This window comes from Siphateles boraxobius, unplaced genomic scaffold (assembly GCF_051911475.1).
Source record: "Siphateles boraxobius isolate OS27281-9 unplaced genomic scaffold, OSU_SipBor_1 9, whole genome shotgun sequence".
NCBI classification, from domain to species: Eukaryota; Metazoa; Chordata; class Actinopteri; order Cypriniformes; family Leuciscidae; genus Siphateles; species Siphateles boraxobius.
Window position 1 is genome coordinate 31,977,455 of NW_027509219.1, and position 24,077 is coordinate 32,001,531.

General features: G+C 37.4%; 1 protein-coding gene across 4 annotated transcripts; it reads right to left on the reverse strand.

Moving 5' to 3' along the window:
• Positions 1-2,918: 2,918 nt before the first annotated feature.
• Positions 2,919-22,422, reverse strand: tfe3a (transcription factor binding to IGHM enhancer 3a). Of its 4 annotated transcripts, none has more exons than XM_077223879.1 (10): positions 21,897-22,422; positions 17,438-17,551; positions 15,256-15,484; positions 14,948-15,172; positions 12,295-12,390; positions 10,584-10,701; positions 8,537-8,593; positions 8,251-8,326; positions 7,858-8,005; positions 2,919-6,302 (listed from the first exon to the last, which is right to left on the reverse strand). In XM_077223879.1, the coding sequence occupies exons 1-10, from the start codon at positions 22,031-22,033 to the stop codon at positions 5,877-5,879; spliced, it is 1,626 nt and encodes a 541-aa protein (XP_077079994.1). In that variant the 5' UTR covers positions 22,034-22,422; the 3' UTR covers positions 2,919-5,876. The 4 variants fall into 4 exon arrangements, with proteins under 4 accessions (XP_077079994.1, XP_077079993.1, XP_077079996.1 ...); XM_077223878.1 differs by having other exon boundaries at positions 8,221-8,326; positions 21,897-22,389; XM_077223881.1 differs by lacking the exon at positions 21,897-22,422 and adding an exon at positions 18,807-19,270.
• Between the last annotated feature and the right edge of the window lie 1,655 nt (positions 22,423-24,077).

Here is a 24,077-nt window from a genome sequence, read left to right on the forward strand (position 1 = left end):
GAGAGAGAGAAAGAGAGAGAGAGAGAGAGAAATAATAAATAGCTGCATATAATTTATATAACAACATACAAAGTTAAAATAAAAGTATTTATTTTACTGTTTATTATACATTATATATCATTAAATTACTAATTTAACTATTACTGAAAATTATTGAATTATTATTTTAAAACTATATATATACACACAAAATAAAATGATTAATTTTATTATCAATTTTAATTCATAATATAGAAGTTGATTATTAATTTAACAAAATAATTATACCCACCTGTGCAAACTAAATTATTTGCTTAAGCAACTTGGCCTCTATTTTATTATAGGCAATTTCTTTATGATTTAAGTTTTAATTATTATAATTATTTTCACACTTGGGAAATAATTTTGGCCTGCCACAAGTGCTAATAAAAACAGGCCCGTTGGCATCTCATCTCAGGACAAAGAGGACACTTCCCGTCCGAGTGCTTTATATCCTATCTGTGATAAAATAACACTCCCTGATGAAGGATCAAGTGAACTATTGATTAAAACACAATCCAGAAGATCTACCCAGAATGCACTGCAGGTCTGAGTTACAGCGGGTGGGCTCGAGGCTTCATCCAAAACTAACACAGTTAATACGGGGAAGTGAGATTTCAGAAGAAACAGAAACACATTTTATAGCAGGGAGGTGGAGAGCTGGAATAACAATAATATGGCTAAACATATTTGGCGCTGAGACACACACATACACACACACACGGAACAGACACACAACAGAAAGGTTGAGTGACAACAGAATCCCCTGCAGTTTTACTAATAAATCCATAATTACTAATAATAATAAAAATTTGAAGACACGAGTAATTTTTTTTAACGATGTGACGTCTTTGACACACAAAAGCGTGAGATGTCACTGCCCTCTGCTGGACAAACAATAGCGAAGAGCAACTTCTGGATGTATTATTCTCAAACATTAGGTCAAATGAGTCAGTGTGTGAATGCTATTTAGTGAATCTCTCAGAACTTGTCAAGAACAAACTCTGTTAAAAGTCTGTTAAAGGATTTAGTTCACCCCAAAATTTAAATTCTGTCAGTAATTACTCACCCTCATGTTGTTCCAACCCTGTAAACCCTTTGTTCATCTTCGGAAACAAAAATTAAGATATTTTTGATGAAATCTGAGAGCTGCCTCACTCCTTCATAGACTTCTTAAGGGATTGAAACTTGCCAGCCCGAAAAGTTATTATAGACATCGTTAAAATAGTCCAAGTGACTACAGTGCCTCAATCTTAAGTTTATCAAGCGACGAGAATACTTTTTGTGCGCAAATACAAACAAAAATAATGACTTTATGTCAACTATTCATTTCCTTCTCTGTGGCCCTCAAGTCAGTATAATATCGTAAGCTTCTGTTGTTGTATGTCACACGCATCACCAACATGACCAGCGTCAGCCAATAGTGAGCCTACGTGTGACGTAGCTCTACGCAATCACACTACGTTAACTGACTCGAGGCCCCTATGCTCGAGGCCCACAGAGAAGGAAATGAATAGGTGAAATAAAGTCGTTATTTTTGTTTGTTTTTGCGAACAAAAAATATTCTCGTCGCTTGATAAATTTAAGATTGAGCCACTGTAGTCACTGTAGGGTTGAAAGAAATGTCCGTAAGCTTAAAGGTGCTCTAAGCAATGTCGGCTGACGTCACTTCTTGTTGACGTTCGAAGTATAGAGAGCCTAAGTCCCTCCCTTCCGGTGGACCGCCATGGGACCTTATAAAAATATTGTATGGTAGTCAATGGCGAGAGACAACAAATATTTGTATCCCGTTTGAATTTTGCCCTGAATTACACACATATGATGTTTGTCAATTTAAAGTCAAGAAAGTCGCAGTTTGACGTAAAACTGTTGAGGTATAAGACTGTGAAAATACGGAATTACAAAGACTACAAACCCAAAAGGCGCGCATGTGACGACATACCTTATCTCTCAATGAATGAAGCTAATTTTACTGAAGCTAACGTCTGTCATTTTCTCTATAGTCTAACGTTATAATCGTAACGTTACGCCGTCATGCCTGTGTGTTTCGTACCAGACTGCACACACACACGAGCTTGGTGACGTACATAGTGCGAGACGAGAGATGTAGTTCATTGAGTGATTTTCACATAAAACTAAATGTTACTCTTCTGTTTTTATGACAAACTGTGACTTTCTTGACTTTCATAATTATCTTTTGAATTGACAAACATATGTGTAATTCAGGGCACAGTTCAGACGGAATAAAAATATAAGTTGTCTCTCGCCATTGACTGCATACATATTTTTACATCGCTTAGAGCACCTTTAAGGTAAAAAAAAGTACTGTTACTTTATTCTTACTGTGCATGTCTAGGTTATATTTCACTGTAAATAAAAATAAAATAAAAACATTTATAAAAGCATATTTTGATGGGCCATTTCTAAAAACCTTTTTGCATTATGATTTTTGTCACAATTACAATTGTTCCCCAGTTCTCAGAAGAAAATTTTGTGTTCATTACTGTAATGCATAATATTATGATTGTTTAAATTACAATTTTAAATTAAAGTATTTGTTGTATGGTCTTAAATTTATTATGAGTTCAATTTAAAAAAAGTCCTAATGCTCAAAATAATTAATTGGTTTGAGTAGAGCAAACTTAAACTAACTTTTATGAGTATTTCTTTTTCTTTCGACTTCATACAAACTAGCCAAGTTTCCACTACTAAAATATTTAAGTTGAGATTACATGATAATGTATGAATTAGCTTACTCAAATATTTGCAGTTAAGAGCAATTAAATGTATAATTGCAAAATAAAAATCTGCAAGTTCTTTGAATTTCTTAAATTAAAAGTGTTGATGTAACTGATTGTTTCTTACAAAAAAGAAAACAATAACACTCACACAAATACATAGCTGTTTTACAACTTTATTTATAATTTTTTCCTAAAAAGTAAAAAAAAAAAAAAATCTATATATTCAAGAGTACAAAAAGAAATCTGCACAATGGTTGCTTGTTTCAAAGTTGTTAGGAAAATACAGGGAATAAACATCCACAAGCACTGTGGAAATATTGAAATACATAAACGACAAACACATTCCCTTTGCTCAAATCTGACTGGACAGTGGACATCTACAGGATGTTATCAAGTACATAATCATGAGATGAATGTAAACGCTGCCTAATAGTCTTCTGCAGAGTGAACTTGAAGGTCTTCTAATGAATTTTTAAACAAAGTTCTCGACACGGCACCGACCACAGAACTGATGGCAGGATTGAGGAAATTTCACCTGGCAGAAACTGCACGACAAACTCCAAAACACAAATCCCATCGCTGGGCATCCAACATTGAGGCTTCAAAGAAATATATACAAAAGTACTTGATGACTTAGCCAAAAAAATGTACGCTGAACACGAGCTGTGGTGGACACGGGATCATCACACTTAACACTGCAGAGACCTGTGCTGCAATAAGCTTTCATTACACTGATCAGTTTACCTACAGATACAAGTAAATCTCGTTCCCTCTTTGCCAGCAAGGTTCTAAACCAATCCATCACTGGATATCAATGTCTAATTTGTTTCATTTTAAATAGCAGTGAAAATACATTTTATTTTATTTCATATTAAATGCATGATTTATATATGTGGTAAAATAGAACTCTTCCGAATGTACATTAGTCATTGTGCCAAATCAGCACATAATATATAGATATTATATATGTTATTATAGATATAATATATAGATATAATATATAGATATTATAAATGTATATATAGATGAGCTGTGATGTTGCATAACTACAAGACATTTCAAACAAGTTGCTATAACTAACATACATATTCAGATCCGTCTATTCACAACAGGGTAAAAAACAAACAAATGGCAAACCTAAAAAAACATGTATCATTCAGGTGTGATATGAAACACTTTTCTGTTTTCAACATGGTCACCGAGAAGTATTGCGCCAAAATCAACTAACTCATACCTCACTGTACAGATTCAAAAAAACAGTTTTCTTCAGATTTCCATTGCTTTCGGCATCAAACATGTCTTTTAAACAGGATATGACTGTTAATGCCTATAAGCACATATGAAAAGCATCAACAGTCTCGGAATAAATAAAAACAGAACTTCAGAATGTCATCATAATCCTGATTAGGGATGTAAAGACTGCAGTTATAAATGTCAAACTCATGAAAACGACGGTTTGATGATGCATTAATGTGATTGGTAGCTCTCTGGCAGAGAACAACAGCAATATTCTGAGCTGAAAGGTCTTTGAATGTCAAAGGGAACGCGACGGTCATCTGCTCACACAACCCTCTGCTACTTCACTATGAAAGTTCTTGCATAGACAATCTGACATCAGCACATGACCAGTCTCGGTTGGATCAAATCAATATCATAGAAGCCGAGACGCAATGCAGAACAATGGCACAGATACTGTAGGTATGACATAAACACTGTGATACTTCATGCGTTTATGCATCAGTGAGGTGATCCCTGTAAATCAAACATGCACCTTTCAGACCCTCCACATGAAACAATCAACACCAGTTTCACATAAGAACACAAACGTCTCAGCAGGAAATGAAAGAAGAGCTGAACAGGATGTTCTCTTTTCTCTGATGCGTTTTCCTCAGGACATTAAAAGCACGTTTAGGAGCTGGTTTACCGCCGCCTTAATCAAATGCATGGATGTACAGCGCACAGATATACACTTTAAACTTAAAAAAAGGGAAATAAAACACTTTCGTGTCCCTTTTATGTTTGATGAGCTACATATACAACAAACACTGACATACAGTAAGCTTCAAAAGTCTGAGATATTTATACATTTAATACAACATTTTAAATCACACAACTACTAAATTGAAAAATTTGGGGTCGGTAAATGTTCATTTATTAAAAATACAGTTAAAAAAGTAAAACAACTTAAAATAACTTTTCTATATTTTAAAACATAGTTTATTCCTGAATTCTCAGCATCATTACTCCAGTCTTCACATTATCCTTCAGAAATCGTTCTAATATGCTTATTTACTGCTCAAGAAACATTTCTGATTATTATCAATCATTATTATAATCTTGAAAACATTTTTTTCTGCCAAATTTTTTTTGAAGCCGTTAAAAATGACATTTGATAGCAAAATATTGTCTAAGACTATAAATGACTTTACTGCCACGTTTGATCGATTTAATGCATCCTTGCTGAATAAAAGTATTAAGTTCTTAAAAAAGAAACATACTGACAAACATGAGAACAGTAATGTTTGTGTATATATTGTTAGCATAACAATTTAAGTTAAAAGTTAAACTGGTAACATCTTAGTATTTGGTTTGTCTCTTTTCACTTTAATGACAGCAGCTGACCAATACAGAATCTAAAATACGTTTACTCAATTTATGATTCAAGATCATGCGTATTGCATATTTCAAAGTTTAAAGTCTCAGACTTTTGGAGCCCACTATTTGAGTGAGGTCTGAACCTAAAAATAATCATATATTTTTATTCAGGCATGTTTTTTCCCCAACATATTATAGTGCTACTTTTCATACAACTGCATATTAAAAACACAAAATAGATGTTTAGGACTAAATCTACTCTATGTACATATATTCTTCTATACATTTATCAGAGGTCCAGATAATAAATGAGGCTCTAAACGCCAGTGTCTGCTCCAGAAGTCTTTCCATACTTGTGTCACCTCTAGAAAAGTCCCGAGAATCTCAAACTCTGTTTACGAAACTTCTACAGTACAGCGATTAATAAAGACCTTGGGATTACACTGCCCTCTACTGGCCGACAATGGAGCGTGCAAGCAGGATTTGCAACTTAAAGCAAAACTATCGTCCCAATTGAAGCCATCACAAGTCTTCTTCCATGCTGAAGCTACTTCTACGACTGCTGGTTTTGGATGCTCCCGGGGAGACTGAGGAAAGCAGGGGATCCGCACCCCCTACAGGCGACAGAGCGCCGCTGTCATCCATTAAAATGTCCCCTAACCCCATATCCGCCATCAGGGATGGACTAAACACGGAGGCAGAGGGGTCATCTAACTCGCCGAAGCTGAGTGTCCCGAGGTCCAGAGGGCTGGTGACCACCCCACCCACTGAGGAGGTAGAAGAAGGCGGAGACAAGAAAGAAGAGGGCGTGGCCTGGTTGAGGGACAGAAGGGTCTTGGAGAGGTCATGGCTGGGGATGTGATTCAGAGTTAAAGTCTGCGGCTGGAGCATGGAGTCAGAGATCTGAGATGAAGACATGCCGTGGAGACGAGCCTGCATTTCCAGCTCCTGCCGATCACACAGGCACAATCATTAAACTGCAATGGGGGCATTTACACATGACAAATATGTATGTTCAATCACAACTGAAGGAACATTCGTATTAAGGTGACAGGGTGGCCTGCAGACATTAGGTTTTAATAAGAATGTCAAGTTTTGGCATTAAAAGAAACAGCAGAGAGCTGAACAAAGGTCAGCGTTATGCAAATGAGCGATGGTGTGATGCAGCGACTACCAGTGGGATTGCAAAGTTATCCGCTGTCTGATACACAAGGATACAGCAGTTTTGCACAAACTGCTACTACTAGAAACTGACAGAACAGACACTCGCTGAACTCCAGTGATTTAAACCACTGTCAGTGTCTCCCTCTTTAAATCCATTTGAGTTTTTTTGACCATTTTTTTGACAGTGAAGGCCTGTTCACACCAAGGACGATAACTATTAAGATAACGATAAAGATATAGTTCTAAAAATCTTTCTCAACATTAAAGAATAGCAGAGTTCACACCAAAGCTATAACGATAACGGCACAGAGAATCAATATCATTAGAATCACTTTCAGAATGATTTTATCCAGCTGATGAACGATAAAAACATTGACAGCCATTCAGAATCCATCCACGAGCTCGAGCATTTAAAGTGTCAAACAAGCACACACTTAAAATCCGCTGGTGTGGAAGCTAATATAGTTATCTTTATATTTATCTTCATAGTTATCGTTCTTGGTGTGAAAGGGCCTTTAGAGTAAAGAGATTACATGAAATGATGGGGAGAAAAAAGCCGGTATAGAATCAGGACACATAACTCAAGTTGGACTCAAATTAGAGTCTTCTGCATTAGCACCAGAACTAATTGTGTCCGAAATGTGTGCTTAACCGCTAGACCCTTGCTAAATGGATGCTAATGTTGGGGTAAATGGCCAGATAATGAATAAAAGTCACCCTTAATGAAAAAAAAAAAAAAAAAAAATGAGCCTAAATGAAATAATGACCCAATAATTTGTACAAAAATATAATGCAGCAAACAACGGTAACCATTAATACACTATTCAGTTTGAAATAATATCCAATAAGGAGTTTAATGACATCATCAATCAATAAATCAGGAGAAGGAATTTTCTGTGCAGTTTATTTTACATTTACACATGTAAAAAAATTACATTTTCTGTTCAGTTCATTGCTTTTTTTAAATATATAAAAAAAATGTTAATTAAAAATTAAGCTGAAATCAAATCAATTTAAATATTAGATGAAAAAAATAACCTTCACTTTATAGGTCATTAAATTTTGCTTTGACAACTAACTGAAATTAACATTTAAGTTGAAGCACTAAAATTAGTTTATTTTTATTTCAGTTTTAGTTTTAGTAAAGCTAAATAAATATATATATAAAACAAAATAATTAAAATGACAAAAGCACAATAAATTACTAATATATATTTATATATATATATATAAAACTAATAGCAAATATTTACAAAAACCATAATAGCATATAAAATAACTGTGGAATGAATTTAAATATGGCAAAAGAGTTTGTGTGTAAATCTATGCTGCAGGATACCTGAATGCGCAGCAGCAGACTGCGGTTGGCGTGTTCAAGTTTCTTCTGTTTCATCTCCATCTCTTTGGCTCTCTGCTGCTCCTTCTGTAGCTTGCGGATGTAGTCGACCGACGCCTTTAGGATAGTGCCCTTGTTCCAGCGCATCTCCCTGTTGAGAAAACACATGCAGATACTCTTACAGAAGCATGCACTGAATGAAATCATCTGAAAATACTTTACATAACACAAAATACAACTATGACAACAACAACAAAAATGTAAACAATGAAATATATACTAATGGTCTTAGAATTGTGTACCTCACAGTCATTACAATTTAAATGATCTTTCTAACTGAATACATTCAGCAGTGCAAATTATTACATTTGAAAACCAGAGAGAAGTGATACTGACGGGTCAGAGGACTTCGGAATGAGACCTCCAAGTTCCTTAATGCGGTCATTAATGTTGAATCTTCTTCTTCTCTCAACTACAAAACACACACACACACACATACACACACACACACACACACTAAATGGATGGGAACAACTAGATAGACAAGTTGTTTCAGATAAACAGAAATGTAATTTACTTCCTTGTACACTACCAAGGACGGTTAATCTTCAGGTTTTTATGTGCAGATAGTAATGACATATCTTAGAGATAAAAACAAACTCTTCAAGAAATAAAAACTCACTCTGATTATGGTTGTCTTTTTTCTGCCTCTCCTTCATAACAGCTTTTGCCTCTGCATCTATAAAACAAATAACATGGCAATTTATATTACATTTGAAAGGGGAAGTGTGCAATTTCTTTGTCACTAGCATCACCAGTCAGAACTGCCACAAAAATTCCATTGGTCAAACAAATAGATGGTCCCATCTCAAAAGTAACAGTGACGGGCTGGATGAGATGTGGGACTTTTTGTGGGAATCAACCAACAAATAACTTATTTACAGTGGTTTCTGGTAGTTAACTGAGGTACAGTGAAGTATTTCACTGCACTTCTAAGGTTTTATGTTAGCTAAATAGGCTAAGTTCACACTATCAGTTTTGGGGATTGACAACCACATTTACTTACAGACGTGAGTCTCAAAATGTCTTTTTCACACAGCAACTTACAGTAACATCTCCAATACTATCTGTATGAATGAGCAATGGGAGTCAAGCCCGTTTTCTCTTCCCAGTAACCATAATGAAAGTGACCAAGTAATATCGAAGATGGCAATGTCCATAAAACTGAGTCTTACCATTTTTATTGAATCTCATCACACGATGAGAGTCCATTCGAGCAGCTATTTCATTCATCATATCTTCATTAACTGACAGCAGCTTTTATATTTGGGCGGAGAGGAGAGTATTTGAGTCGTGTAGAACACAAAACTGGCATGAGCAGCGCCGGTGGAGAACTGTGACCGGATATTAATCCTTCAGATGACACAGCTCATATCTCTGTTGCTGTATACCCGAACTACACATGAAAACACACGTTTGTGCAGCACAGAGCGGCTCTCTTGCACTGTATGACGTGTCAGTTGTTCAGACTGGAGTCAGTTGTTCAGACTGGAGTCAGTTGTACTAGAGTCAGTTGTTCAGACTGGAGTCAGTTGTTCAGACTGGAGTCAGTTGTTCAGACTGGAGTCAGTTGTTCAGACTGGAGTCAGTTGTTCAGACTGGAGTCAGTTGTTCAGACTGGAGTCAGTTGTTCAGACTGGAGTCAGTTGTTCAGACTGGAGTCAGTTGTTCAGACTGGAGTCAGTTGTTCAGACTGGAGTCAGTTGTTCAGACTGGAGTCAGTTGTTCAGACTGGAGTCAGTTGTTCAGACTGGAGTCAGTTGTTCAGACTGAAGTCAGTTGTTCAGACTGGAGTCAGTTGTTCAGACTGGAGTCAGTTGTTCAGACTGGAGTCAGTTGTTCAGACTGGAGTCAGTTGTTCAGACTGAAGTCAGTTGTTCAGACTGGAGTCAGTTGTTCAGACTGGAGTCAGTTGTTCAGACTGGAGTCAGTTGTTCAGACTGGAGTCAGTTGTTCAGACTGGAGTCAGTTGTTCAGACTGGAGTCAGTTGTTCAGACTGGAGTCAGTGGTTCAGACTGGAGTCAGTGGTTCAGACTGGAGTCAGTTGTTCAGACTGGAGTCAGTTGTTCAGACTATAGTCAGTTGTTCAGACTAGCCCTCCCGAAAATGTACAGGTGAAATGTGTGAGTTTGGTTATAGAATGTGGTTGTTGTCACTCATGTAAACAACTGAACTGTGTGTAAATGTAAACATATTAAGGACTCAAATACAAGACAACCGTATTCTGCTGCTGTGTAAACGTGGCCTAAGATTCACAAACCATATGTGCCCTCTCATCTTTCCAAAAGTTTAATAAAACACTGCTAATTTTATTACGATTGCTTCTAAAACACAAGTTTTACTTCTATAATTCTCTTTTTACTGCATGCTGGCCAGTGACTGATGAATGATGGGTATTTAGACTAACTACTAAGTCACAAGTTCTGCAAAAGCACAAATATCCACGGATACAATAATGAATCATACGCAACGATGATTATATTTTTGTGTGACCGCGAACAGATCTCAACTGGGAACTGCAGTGAAATTGGGAAATGGCAAATGTGGTGTGTAACTGCTGATACAGTCAGACTGAGTCGACTGGTCGGTGAAGGATCAGTGCCAGAGAAATGAGGAAGAAGAAGCAGTGAGAAAAAGAGATGGAAGGCCAAAGACAAGAGATACAGACCGGTAAACTCTCTCTTGACGTTGTCCAGGTCTGCAGGGCAGGAGTTGCTGACGGTGATGGTGGGCGCCGCCATGCCCTGACTGCTGTACACATCCAGGAGATTTCCTGAGATTGGCAGCTGTTGAAAACCAACCACAACACATTAAATCAGGGCCCCGCCCACGGCATTATCTAGTGAGAGGCCCCCTCATCACACATGGTGCAGCGTATGGATAACCTTCATTCAGTTCACCAGAAAAATCAACCTTCATATCTGAAGCGTGACATCTTTAACAATCACCAAACGGTTCTTATGTGCCAGTTTATTTGTAAAGTGAAACAAACTAGACAAGGCAAGGACAGTTATATGAATAAATAAAAATGAATTATACATAACATAATATAACAAACATTCATAAACCTTCCTCAGTCAGTGCTTACTAAAACTTTTGAGAACGTAAAACAGAAGACACCTAACCATAATTCCATACTAGATGTGACAATATGACAAATGAAGTTTGCTCTGCTTGCATTTAATCAACATGCTTCAATGAACCAATAGCTGCATTGAGAGTGAAGTCAGACATTTTTTGAATTATTAAACCAGTTACATAAGATCCATAAATATGTTTGAAGTTTCAGACATGTAGGTTTAACAGAAAACACATTTCCTTAATCTTTAAAAAAAAACGAGCTAGCCTGAAAGGTGACATTTGATTTGCAAAACCAATGAGGTGACAACTGTGCAAAAATCCATCAAATGTAAAATCCATCAAAAGTTTCTGAGGCATATCTTGGCCAACACATGCTCAAATAAACCCATCAGATTGTTCCCAACATGCTAAGATTATTTAAACTTTTATAAAACATGCCATCCTGTCTCTAAAGCAACTAAAACACAAACCTACCATCTTCACACAGCATTTACACAGATAGTGACAAGACAGGCAATGAGGCAGAGAGATAAAATGTGCTAAATTTACCTCAACCTGGCCCTTTTTCTTTTCATTCTCAGGCAGTAAAACCAGAATCCTCATGTTCTCTTATACACTCGCAAAGTGCTTCCTCTTCCTCTGTGTGTCTCTCCGTAAAAAGGGACGTTTAGAAATGGGGAAATATCTTTTGGAGTATTAAAAACGCCACAGAAATCAGCTTGTGCACACACACAAGTTGAATGGCCGGTGTTTCTGCATGTGTGTGCGCGGCAACTCTCTGTCACTCCTCCGCGGTGTGCCGACCCCACCCATTGTTAGCCATGTGTCAGAAGTTTATATTTGCTTCCAGTGTTTCAAGCCCACATTCAACCCAAACGTCCCGAATGCAAACACTTCACTGACAATACAGAAGCCCATGAGTCTAAGTTAACCTTTAATCGTAACTGGTTACACAAGCGCCTCTACCTGAACTCCTCCCAGACTCAACTGAAAATTACTGATTTGAAAACCGAAATTGTATTTCCAAAGCAATGGCATGTCAGAGCAGGATTCTCTTGGAGACAAATTTGCTTGCAAAAGACTAAGGCAGAAATGTGGGCTTCAATTAATTAATAGTAACTGCGACTAATGGCTGTTTCCTCATCATCAGTGAATTATCCCAAAAAAACGATATGCATGTAAGATCTGTTGCAAAATGTGATGCAAAACAAGTTTAACAAACTTTACCTAATCAGTTCTTATGAAATTAATGCATTGCTCAATTGATCCTCAATAGAATTGAGGATGTTGCTACATACCGTGTTGGGAAGCTGCAAACCCGATTCGATCAGAGTCATAAATTCATCGTTTAAACTTGATTCCAGGCTGATGATGTCATCAATGACGTCTTCTATCTGTGCATATTGAAAAGAGAGGAAAAAGCAGCTTAGCAGGACTTGTAGATGCAAATGTTTTTGAGTCCTTCTAGCACAAAAATCTGCTTTAAAGTGTGACTTCCATGCTGAGTCATGAGGCAGAAGGATGTCTAAATAACACACTACACAGCAGTTTCCAGAGTGACACACCGGCCACAAGGAGATGAGAAATACAGACATCCCATTTAAAATCTGATAAAAGTCTCCAACCTTAGCAAGCTTGTATTTCATCGTAGGGTTTTCCAGCCAATGGTTTTGATTGAGAAGGAGAAATACAGGACTGAAAGGCTTTAATAGCCAAGCCCACACCAAGTGCAAAGTGTGCAGGGGTCATTGAGCCTTGAGTGTGATATTTACCAGCACAATGTGGTACCAAAAGCAAAGTGCCTGAGAGAGTCTGGCCGACTTCATGCAGACTTGACAAAGCGCACTATTGTATTTAGTAAACGCGAGGCAAATTCTTCAAAAGAATCTTTCCGAGTCTCAGAGCCAAACACTTAATTAGTTGTCTAGCATACTCTAAACGGCTTAAGACTTGAGATTATTAGGACAATAATGACTGGTTAGTGCAGTTTTGTAAGCATGTGAAATTCACAGACTATGAATAGCAAAATAAGCAGCCTTAAGTAAAAGCTGGTTGGAGAATAAAACCTTATCCTGTCAATGCAGCATTGTTTGATAACACAACACTAAACTTTGACTTCTCAAACAAGCTATATCATATTCAGAATATGAAAGTGAACGGTTGATGTGCAGATATCTTACTACAACAGATCTGGGGCAGATTTGACATACTGTATGTAAAATCCTAGTAAAAGTTATTGGGCCAAAGCGCATATATATGCATTTATATATATATATATATATATATATATATATATATACATATATATATATATACATATATACATATATACACACACACACCATGGTCTGTCTGAATACTCAACTCTGACTGGCTAGAAGGTGTGCAATAAAAGCGTTTAAAGCACAGGTAGTTCCAAGTAAGTTTAATCCCCGTTCAATATTAATGCGCTGTTTTCATTGAAACGCACATACATCCCTCACACACAGAGAGCAGAGATCGAGCTGTGCACACACAGAAACATTAAGGAGCACAGACACTTATCAACGCGCTGCCCTGTGACTTCTATTAATAAAAGTCTACATTACATTTCTCAGGAATGAGGGGGTTACCTTGCTATTTTGATGTAATTAAACTCACAGCTTCGTTGTTAATAGAGAGAGATACTGAACAGACGCAGGTACACATGTCTCATATCTCTGTATCTCTGTCTGTCTGTCTGTCTTTCTCCGGTCAAATATTGCACTGCAAACATCAATAACATTTAAATTGTCAATGCTGGCAAATGATTATGGTATAAGCGGGATAATCCATGGCTAGCTGTGCTTTAAACGATTTTAATGCACTTTGCGGAGGCAACCACCCTCCGCTTCTTGTCTTCAAAAAATCATTTAATGCAGAGCTAGCCGTGGATTATATATGTAAGAAATTTTATTTTAGTCTCTTTGGATAATCCTGTTTGCCAAATGCATAATTGTCTATGTTTGTGCGACAGTTGCTTTACTAAGCAATCAACAATTTATAAAAAATAATTTTTCCCAAGCAGATAATAAAACAGGCACAAGTACACCAAGGCTTACATTGAAAAAGGGACCATAGCCATATCAAGAATATCACAGGGACTTTGGGAATCAGTATAAAACCACACAGAACACCCTAGCAACCTCATAGAAACACCCTGAAAACACTCACAACAACACCTTAGCAACCACATAGCAACACCCTGGCAACCACCCACAACAGCCTAGAATCAAGCCAGGAACAAGTAAGTAACACTAAAATCTAGTTACTGTGTGGTGAGAGTAAAGATTATTTTGTAATTGTCAATGTGAGAATAGGCCAGAGCACAGAGCATTACGTTATGCTGTCAGTGAATGCGTAAATGGGTCATCTTTTGTTATGGCATTGGCTCAAGGACTTATCTTTACAATACAATCTTTACAATAACTTAATTGTAATGATTTAGTACTGTTATACTTACATCATTTGGAGATTAAAAATTATTGAAAGAAGTCTCTTATTGTCACCAAGGATGCATTTACTTGAGCAAAGTACAGTAAAAAACAATATTATGAAATATGATAACAATAAAATAACTTTTCTATTTTAATATTTTTTAAAACGTAATTTATTCCTGTGACGTAAAGCTGAATTTTCAGCATCATTACTCCAGTCTTCAGTGTCACATGATCCTTCAGAAATCATTCTAATATGCTGATTTGCCGCTCAAGAAACATTTCTTACTATTATCAATGATGAAAAAAGTTGTTCTGCTCCATATTTTTATTATATCCAACATTATAAATGTCTTCAATGTCACTTTTGATCAATTTAATGCATCCTAGCTAAATAGGAGTATTTCTTTTTTTTTTAATAATCTCACTAAATCCACCACATTATTGGCAATATACATTCTATAACAGAAAGAACTGATCTGGGTTCAGTTTGTACCTCTTCTTTGTTCGATCCAAGGCTGAGCACAGCCAGCGGGCTGCTGGGAGTGCTACTGGCAGCAGGGGCCAACTCAGGGGCAGAGGCAGGCTGGGGCGAAGGAGATGTTGCCAGCGTCTGAATGGCTATTTTATTGCCAAGTGTGTGAGAGAGGTATTGCTTCACTTGCTGCCGCTGAGCTTGTTGGATGTGGTACTTTGTCGGGTTTTCCAAGTGAGTTTGAACCTGGAATTCAAACACAGGACAACTTTAGTTTCCCCTTGTGGTCATATTTGATGTTGATTTTTTATAGATTTCTCATGTGATACCTTCAGCACTTCCACGGGCACCTGGGCCGGGGTGGCAGGCAGGGAGGAGGCGACGGAGATGGCAGGGGTGGTGTCAGTAAGGCGCTGTAGAGCGCTGGACGCCTGTTTCTGGGCCTCTCGTCTCTCCTGGTCCTGAGCCTGCTGTCGCATCAGCTCCTGCCTCATCAACACGCGTGACGTCATCACTGAGCCAGCTGGGGTCACGGGGTCAGCAGAGGGCAGAGAGCCACTACGGGGGCAGACGATGAGAAGGTAAATAAGCTTAGAGTACCACGCTACAGCCCCGTGCTGTAATCATATTACCACATGCTATTTTTGAAACACAGGGCTGAGAGTTCACCGCTAAGATAGAGATCAATTTAAGACAGACGGCATGAGAACAGCAACTTAAAACACAAGATGGTCAGAAATAAGGATCTCTTGTTCATGAGATCATGAAACTTTATTTGTCAGATGTCAGACAAAAACTATTGAATAAAAATAGTTAATTTCTTATTTAAAAGGTCTTATTGTGCATGCTACTTTAAAGAAAAATATAAAAATGAAATGACTTTCTCTGCCTGAGGCAAAGCAGGAGAATATAGAAACCAATAAAATGATTGCCTCTTTATGATCCAAATGAATCCTGATTATTATTATTAAATCCGTCCTTCGGATGAGACGTAAAACCGAGGTCCTGACTGTGGTCATTAAAAATCCCATGGCACTTCTCGTAAAGAGTAGGGGTGTAACCCCGGTGTCCTGGCCACATTCCCTGGCCTCCTAATAATCCCCATCCATTGAAGTGGCTCTATCACTCTCTCTCCTCTCCACATGTAGCTGGTGTGTGTGAGAGCGCACTGGTGCCGTTGTACTGTGGTTGATGCACACTAGTGGTGGTTGAGGAGAGATCCCGACATGATTGTAAAGCGCTTTGGGTGTACAGTAGTACATATGCAAGTGCTATATAAATGCCTCATTCATTAATTTATTAAAATCCTGCTCTACATTATTTCCTGCTCTGAAATACATCACATTGTGGAAGTTAAATGAAGTGTAAATGCTATTTTATGTTGTCAAAAAATTGACATATTTATCTAATAAACATTCCTTGTCTTATTTTCAGTAAATTTAAAAAAAACTTGCTCCACCTCTGAAACTAGTTTTTTTTTCAACTCCTACTACATTACATTTATCAGACACTTTTATTCAAAGTAACCTGCAAATGAGACTAATACAAACAAAATATGTCCTTTGTATCTTAGCGTGTAGTGCTATCAACTAGCAAAATTAAATAAAATCTCTCCATACAGTTTTGCATTTCCAATGATACGGCCTTCACATTTCTTTCACACGGACTCGTTTTAGTGATGAGTCATTGTGGGAAGGCCTAGAGCGCACAGAAAACAAGCAGGCAAGACCATGCTGCCTCAAACACACTGTTTGCTACAAATAAAATCCAAAGATTACAATGTCAGGCAGATCACACAGTCAGACAAGAGCTGAGAGACTGTGGGAGACAGCAGTGTGTGAACTTTGAAACCGTTGTATAATTGATTTATCTTAAAAAACACTTGGTTATGTAATTATTTGCAGTAGACAAACCATCTGACCCACTATCCTTAAACATATTACTCCATAATCAATATGTTTTTTTGTAAGGAGAGCTGCTAAAGAGGTATTATGACGGATCACGGTGTTTTGTTTTGTGCTGAATCACTGGGAAGTCCCTGGAAACAGACACTGGGAAGTTCTGTCAACAGAAACCCAACGCCCAGTCTAAACCCCTGCAGGACAGCATGCACTGACCTGCCTCATCCCAGAAAAACATGCAGTGCTAGCACAAAAACACAACTCTTACATTTTCATAATAAATAAGCGGTAAGCAACTGAGTGATATAATGAATGCAGCAAACCAAGAATTTACAATATGTCAACAATTTAGAAATACATTAACTCATTGCCAGTAAAACCCCACGGGGTAAAGCTGATTATAGTGCTAAAAAAAAATCAACAGGTAACAGGTATGTGGCAAAACGTGATAAAAAAAACTTCTAGACATCTAACTCAGAGTATGCAGGAAGTAAATCAGATATGATTGCGGTTCTCTCATAAGCATGCGGCCACAGTCTAAATGTGTAGATGACAGTACAGATATAAACAGGAAGTATATTTATATAATCGGATCATTCAGCGCACTCACCTTGGGGTGATGGGCTGACTCTTGAGCTCGTAGAAGGTGTCCGAATCGGTGGAGAAAATGCCTTCCACCTCAATATCTGCCACAATCCCAGACTCAGGCAGAAGGGGTTCAACACTGAGGAAGGGAAGAACACACCAACGTCACATACTGTCAGCCCACAAACATCTCCCATAATCTGACATGTTGATGCAGAGACTGTGAACAGGAGGGGTTTACTGTAACATCCTGGAATGAATAAAGTCTGTCACTAAACTCCCAATAGATATTTAATACATATATCACATTTAATACATATATGACAAACTTTGATGGAGGGAAAAAAAACACGCTTACACAGAATACAGTATATATATATATATATATATATATATATATATCCCTCAGAAGAAAGCGCGTTCCGCGGGGCACCGCGATACGACCGAAAAGGGAACTTTCACTTTTACGATTAAAGTGCCAGGGGCTGAAAATGCCCATCTTGGCTAGTATTAATAAAAAAAAAACACAAAAGGTTAAGTCTTAAAGTTGGCATGAAATCAAAATGGGCTATTTACCCATTTACTTTGTTAGTGCACATTACTAATCTTGTGGTGAACAATTCAAAAAAATTATTTATGTAATCTTTGATCAAAATTGGAACGCAAAATTGGAAAATACCTCACAATACTGAAGTGAAGTCAGTCGCAAAATCTGGTTCACGGTGACTTTAAGTGAACGTAAACAGTTGAGAAAGGAATCAGATGTTTATCATTGTATTGGATCCGTGCTTTAAGTCTTACAGTGACAACAGCCTATAAATACCTGCTGCTGTCTGTCTCGTTTATGTTAATCACATAACAAAAGACAGCTTTAACAAAGATAAATCTACATTTAGCATATACAGTGAAGACTACGCAGTGTTATTTTACATTTACATTATATTTCTGTACCTGTATACTACTGTTAGACCTTAGACTGTTAGACTGCATTTGTAACTTTGTTAATGCATTTATCCATGCTTGTAATTAAGTGTATTTGTTCTTTTTTTTCTGACTGTTCACTTGTCTTTAATATTTGAACTTTTTGCTGATCCGATCCGTAACTCAATATATATAATCATGTTATTTATGTATACTACTTGTGTATGAAGGACATGTGTGTGCTAATTATGTATACTATTTGTTTACATAAATTGCTCATAAAGGGCAGCCTACATAGACAGCATATATTTTGAGCTTTTAAGGACAAAACTTAGTGTGCCTACATAGACATTCATATTCACGAGGCATCAATGGCGAATCCCTAATGAGCACGAATGCCCCAAAACGAGTCAGCTTCCTGTCTTCGCAACATTTTTGGGGGGCATTTTAGACCTTTCACGGATATCACATACCTAAAGCCTCTTCTGGTTAGTGGAATAATCCAAGTGATGTAATCAGATCAAACGTTATCAAACGAAACCATTCCGGTAAATCCGGTTTGTAACCAATTAGTTCAATTGTCACCATCTGAATCCCGGGTTGCTACGAGCTGTCACGCTGATTTGCAGGATCTAAAGGCGAGCTTTACGAGCAGAGCATCGCCGTTTCGCTTGTGTTTTGGTTTCACCAGGTGGCAATGTTTGTGCCACTCCGAGCACGCGAAGCTCCTCTATCCTCCGGTGAAATTATGAAACCTACTACAATGAAGGCTTAAGCTCATGTAAATATTAAAAAGGTCATTCAACGTTGCTTGAAGCTGTCAGTCAAGAAGACCAAATTAATATTCATTGACCAAGCGATCACTTTTCGTTGATTAGCCAGCTGACTAGCGCGCACCCCCCCACGCTTGCCTTTGAGCCAACCGGATTTGCTGTCTGGGGAAAGTAATTAATATTCATGAGGCAAGCCTTCACTATTCGTTGATTGGCCAGCAGACAAGCGCCCACGTTTGCCTTTAAGCCAACCAGCTTGGCTGCCTGGGGAACATAATTAATATTCATGAGGCAAAACTTATATTTATGATTACTACACCCCACCCGGCTTCTAGAGTCGAGCTTTTCAAGCTGCGGAACTTCCGCTAAATACACCCATTTCAACGAAAATGACTAATACACGAGTAAACTTGCCATATACGTACTACCATACCATAATATAAACTACTCCTTTACTAAGAAAAGAGAAATACAAAAGCATAAAGTCAATAGTCACCGCCAGAGGGAGTCACTGAATCAATTCTACATAAAAATCCATTTATTCCCATACTATATTTTTCATTTTTAAAGATTCCCGTTCGTTTCCTATATTTCTTTTTATAAGCTGACCCTATATTCATTTTCTGTATTGTATACTTCCAGTTCTATAAGTGCTTTACTATAAGCTTTTGCAATATTGTATATAAGAATGGAAAGCACCTAATTTCTTTGGGTACTGTTGTAATACTTCATTTTACTTTTATTGTACTGAACACAACTACCACCTATCTGATGATGCGACAATAAAGAATATTGAACTTTGAAAGCACATTATGCAATGTAAAACATACCAATTTTAACTTTTATGGTAATTGGGCTATAGACAGAAAAGGCTGTGGTCATGTCTTTTCTGAGGACAGCAAATGAAAAACACATTCCTTTGGGTACAAAAGGAGCAAAATAGCGTGCGCTCAGCAAGCACGAACTTGAGAGGAAGTAGAGTGAAAACATGGACAGAAAAAAGAGAAAGGGAAAATGTGTGGGTAGATTTGCTGAGTCATATCCCGTGAAATCTGAGGCTCAGGACAGAAACTGCAAAGCTAAGCCTCCGGTTAAACGGCTATAGTGGGTAAGAGTAACACAGACAGACATTCCAGAGGAATCATTTTGGCAGGGTGGAAGTGTGGAAGGGAGGAAGGGAGGGGGTTTAAAGGCTGAGGCTGAAATGGCTTTGATGGTTGGGTTGAGGAATTTCAGGAGATGGTTCTTTTGATATTCTGAAAACTCAAATGTACACTTGAATTCTCATGCATAAAAAATGTTCATGTTCCATAGCTTTCCTGACCGCACCATCTTCCTCCTGCACACAACATTTAGAGACTTGCAATAATATTTGCAATGCTCAACCTCTGCTCAGCATTGGGTACTATGCATAATAATATTGTATGGATAGATCACCCAAAAATGAATATTCTGTCATTAATTACTCACCTTCATGTTGTTCCAAACCTGTAAGACTTTTGTTCATCTTCGGAACACAAATGAAGATATTTTTTATGAAATCTGAGAGCTTTCTGTCCCTCCATTGACAGCTACGCAACTACCATTTTGATGCTTCAAAAAGTTAATAAAGACATCGTAAAACTAATCCATATGAATTGAGCGGTTTAGTCCACAATTTCTGAAGAGACACGATCGCTTAATATGATGAACTGATTAAATTTAGGCTTTTTAGGCATATAAACATTCATCAACTCACACATCAGTCGTAGTAAACGGAAGCTCAAGCATGTTCGCTTGACGTGCGAGGAAACCAATGAGATTCATTCTCGTGTTACGCAGCACGTTTGAGGTTTGTTCACAAGCTGTTTATGTTCGCTGATCTATGTTTATATGTGAATAAAAGCCTAATTAAATCTGTTCATCATATAAAGTGATCGAGTCTCTTTAGAAATTTTGGACTAAACCGTTCAATTCACATGGATCACTTTTACTATCTCTTTGTGAACTTTTTGAAGGGTCAAAGTGGTAGTTGCGTAGCTGTCAATGAAGCGAAAGAAAGCAGATTTCATCAAAAATATCTTCATTTGTGTTCAAAGATGAACAAAAGTCTACAGGTTTGGAACGACATGAGGGTGAGTAAATAATGACAGAATATTTATTTTTGGGTGGACTAACTCTAAAATAGTTTATGACAGTTTATGAATGAAAAACAGTCAAGTTATGTGCAAAAATAAGGGTGGGACTATGTGCAAAATAAACTGCAGTGCATACACCTAAAAAAAGAGAAAGAAACAGAACAGTCTGAATCTACACTGCGGAAAATTATATTTATAAGTTGGAAATAATTTTCATCTTTTACAAAAAAATGTTTCAGTTTTTCAATTTCAAAATTTCATGTGCAATTTAATGTTACTTGCCGTTTCTGTTGGTGAAATGTTAGCCATATCTGAGAGAAAATTGTTTCTACACCGTCACCAAGTTTTTTTTTCAGTGTACACACTAAAACTCAATAATCTGCATTGCAGTGATGAAACAAAGAATTGAACAACCTCTAATCCAGAGCATCCAGGTTCTCTGATTTGCTTGTATAGCATCAACATTCAATTGAGTTCATCTTCCGAGACTTGTCAAGAGGCTGCATGCACTAGTTTAACAAAGTAGCCTTAAGGTAATTTCTGTCCATGATCTAGTATAGTCCACAGCCTGCAGGATCCCATGAATGTAAATGCAAAACAACAATCAGTTAAAACAATCACTTGTTTGAACCAGACGTTACAACAACAGTTTCTGTAAAGCTCGTGCACTAACCTGATGAGATTGACAGATTCGGCTGAGGAGTCCAGAATGACGTAGACGGTCTGAGGACGCTCTTGCTGGAACTGTTGCCCAGGTAACGCCACTTCCACTCGGCCCTTCTCGGGTCTGACGGAAGGCAGGCTGGACATTTTCTTCAGGAGTGCAATGGTATTTACAAACCGCAAAATAAACGAGCTAGAGTAACTGAGCAACTGAGAATGATAATCGCCTGAGCTCAAGTTAACAAACTATATCAAACCAGATGTTTTCTGAAGAGGTTAAAATAGAGGACTGTCGCACTGTCCGATCGCTAGCGAGATTTTAACTGTACAAATTTCCCTCAAATTTTAACTTTCCTCCGTATCGATGCTTTCTTTATCTGTGTAGACTAGAGCTTGATGGAAACTAAATGCGTCTTGATGGCCAAAGTCCTTAGTTGCTCTATAAGAGTCAGACTGCAGTGCACGCCGTTATCTTGCTCTCTTCTTCGCGAGTTAATCTGACTGGAAACCACCACAGTGACGCTCCATGATCAGCCGAGGGTTGACAGACAGACGAGTCGGCCAATAGCTGTGCAGCAGGGCGGGACTTCACTGACATTAGCCAATAGACGAACGATAGAATACTTGTTTACTTCAAACGTTAGGTCATCCTTTGATATAACATTACAAACTGTTTCGTCATCCTTTAGATTATGAACTTCTGTGTCCCTTTGTGATGTTAAAATGAAAAGAATACTCATTTTAAACTAATGTTGACGATTAAATTAATACGCTGTGATTTCATTGAGCACATACTCTATTTTGCATAAATAAGCAAAATGTATTAAGCCTAAATGAAATAATGCATAGGTATATTTTTGACACATTCCTCTTATAGGGTACAATTTTTGAAAGCATTAGAGGCACAAATCATGTGTTTTTGTGACACTTATTGGATATGTTTGAGCCTAGCTAGTTTAAAGCACCAATTTATCTTCTCTTTAAAATGGTAATTGGTGGCCTGTTCCTTGATCCTCAGATGTTTTAACCTTTTCTTCTATGGTTTGGATCCCACCCTATTGAAGGAAAGTGCCTTTTGGACAATACCTACATCTGGTGAGATATTAAAATCAACAAACTATAATCAAACACAATATTTGGATAAAATAAATGAAAGACAATTGTTCTTTTATTACTTTATTTCATAAACATTTTCTTGATCTTGCACAGATTTCATTGGGATATTAACATACAATGGTACCCAGTGGCCTGCCACTAATTTAATCAACAATAATAATAATAATAATAATAATAATAGTACTTGAAATAACAGCAATTTTATGTGTACAATAAACCAGGTTTCATGAGGGAACACAATAGCATGTATACTTGTGCCATATAGTGTGATGGTTTGGCTAATAGGCTTGAAAATAAAACATCAAAGCTCATAATGCAGCCATTTCTTGGTTTTCCGAGAGAATGTTTCTGTACCACGGTGTTTACTGTCCTTGAGAAGATCAGCTATAGGGCTATCTGGCAATGTTTTACAAATTCTTCTCTGCTGATTTATTTTGCAGACGTGCACAACATGAAGAGGCAACAAAAAAAAACTAACGGGTCAGGAGGCTCTCATTTCAATTCCTCGGGTTTGGCATGCTGTGATGTTGCCAGACAGCAGAAGAGAAAGAATGTTAGATCATCACTAATCATTAACATCTATGAGCAAAACAATCATCCATGCCTCAACATTTCTCTCTTTAGCTTCCATTGTACATGTCCATATTAAAAAAACCTGCTCATCCAAAGGCTGGTTTACAACACATAGGTTTTAAAAGTTTGGCGTGTAACAAAGTACTCCTCCTCATGGCAAAATGGAATTTGGTGCGATAGAATTAGATTATAAAAATGAACAAGATTAAAACACTCAAGTCAAAAATCCAGGTGTAGTAACAGATTACATCATCATCACCAGACTGTGCTATTCATGGAGTCTTTTGGTATGCAGATTTGGGCATATATATAATTGTATAATATATAAAATGTAACATTTAATTCTCTGTTCTGCACCACAGAGATGTAATAGGTTCTCCCAAATGATTCTTGCTCAGATTTTGCCACACAGAATAATCCTTCAAGTACCACTGTGTTATTGCTCCATTTTAAACACCAGAAACTCTGATTTTATAGCCTGTTCATTCATGTACACAGAATT

Coding starts and splice junctions, on each gene's coding strand:
- tfe3a (XM_077223878.1), bottom strand. CDS start 22,033: ATGTCCAGCCTGCCTTCCGTCAGACCCGAGAAGGGCCGAGTGGAAGTG. Junction 8,594..10,583: donor CGTCAAGAGAGAGTTTACCG/GTCTGTATCTCT, acceptor TTTGTTTTATAG/ATGCAGAGGCAAAAGCTGTT. Junction 8,327..8,536: donor AAAAGACAACCATAATCAGA/GTGAGTTTTTAT, acceptor TGTGTTTTGTAG/TTGAGAGAAGAAGAAGATTC.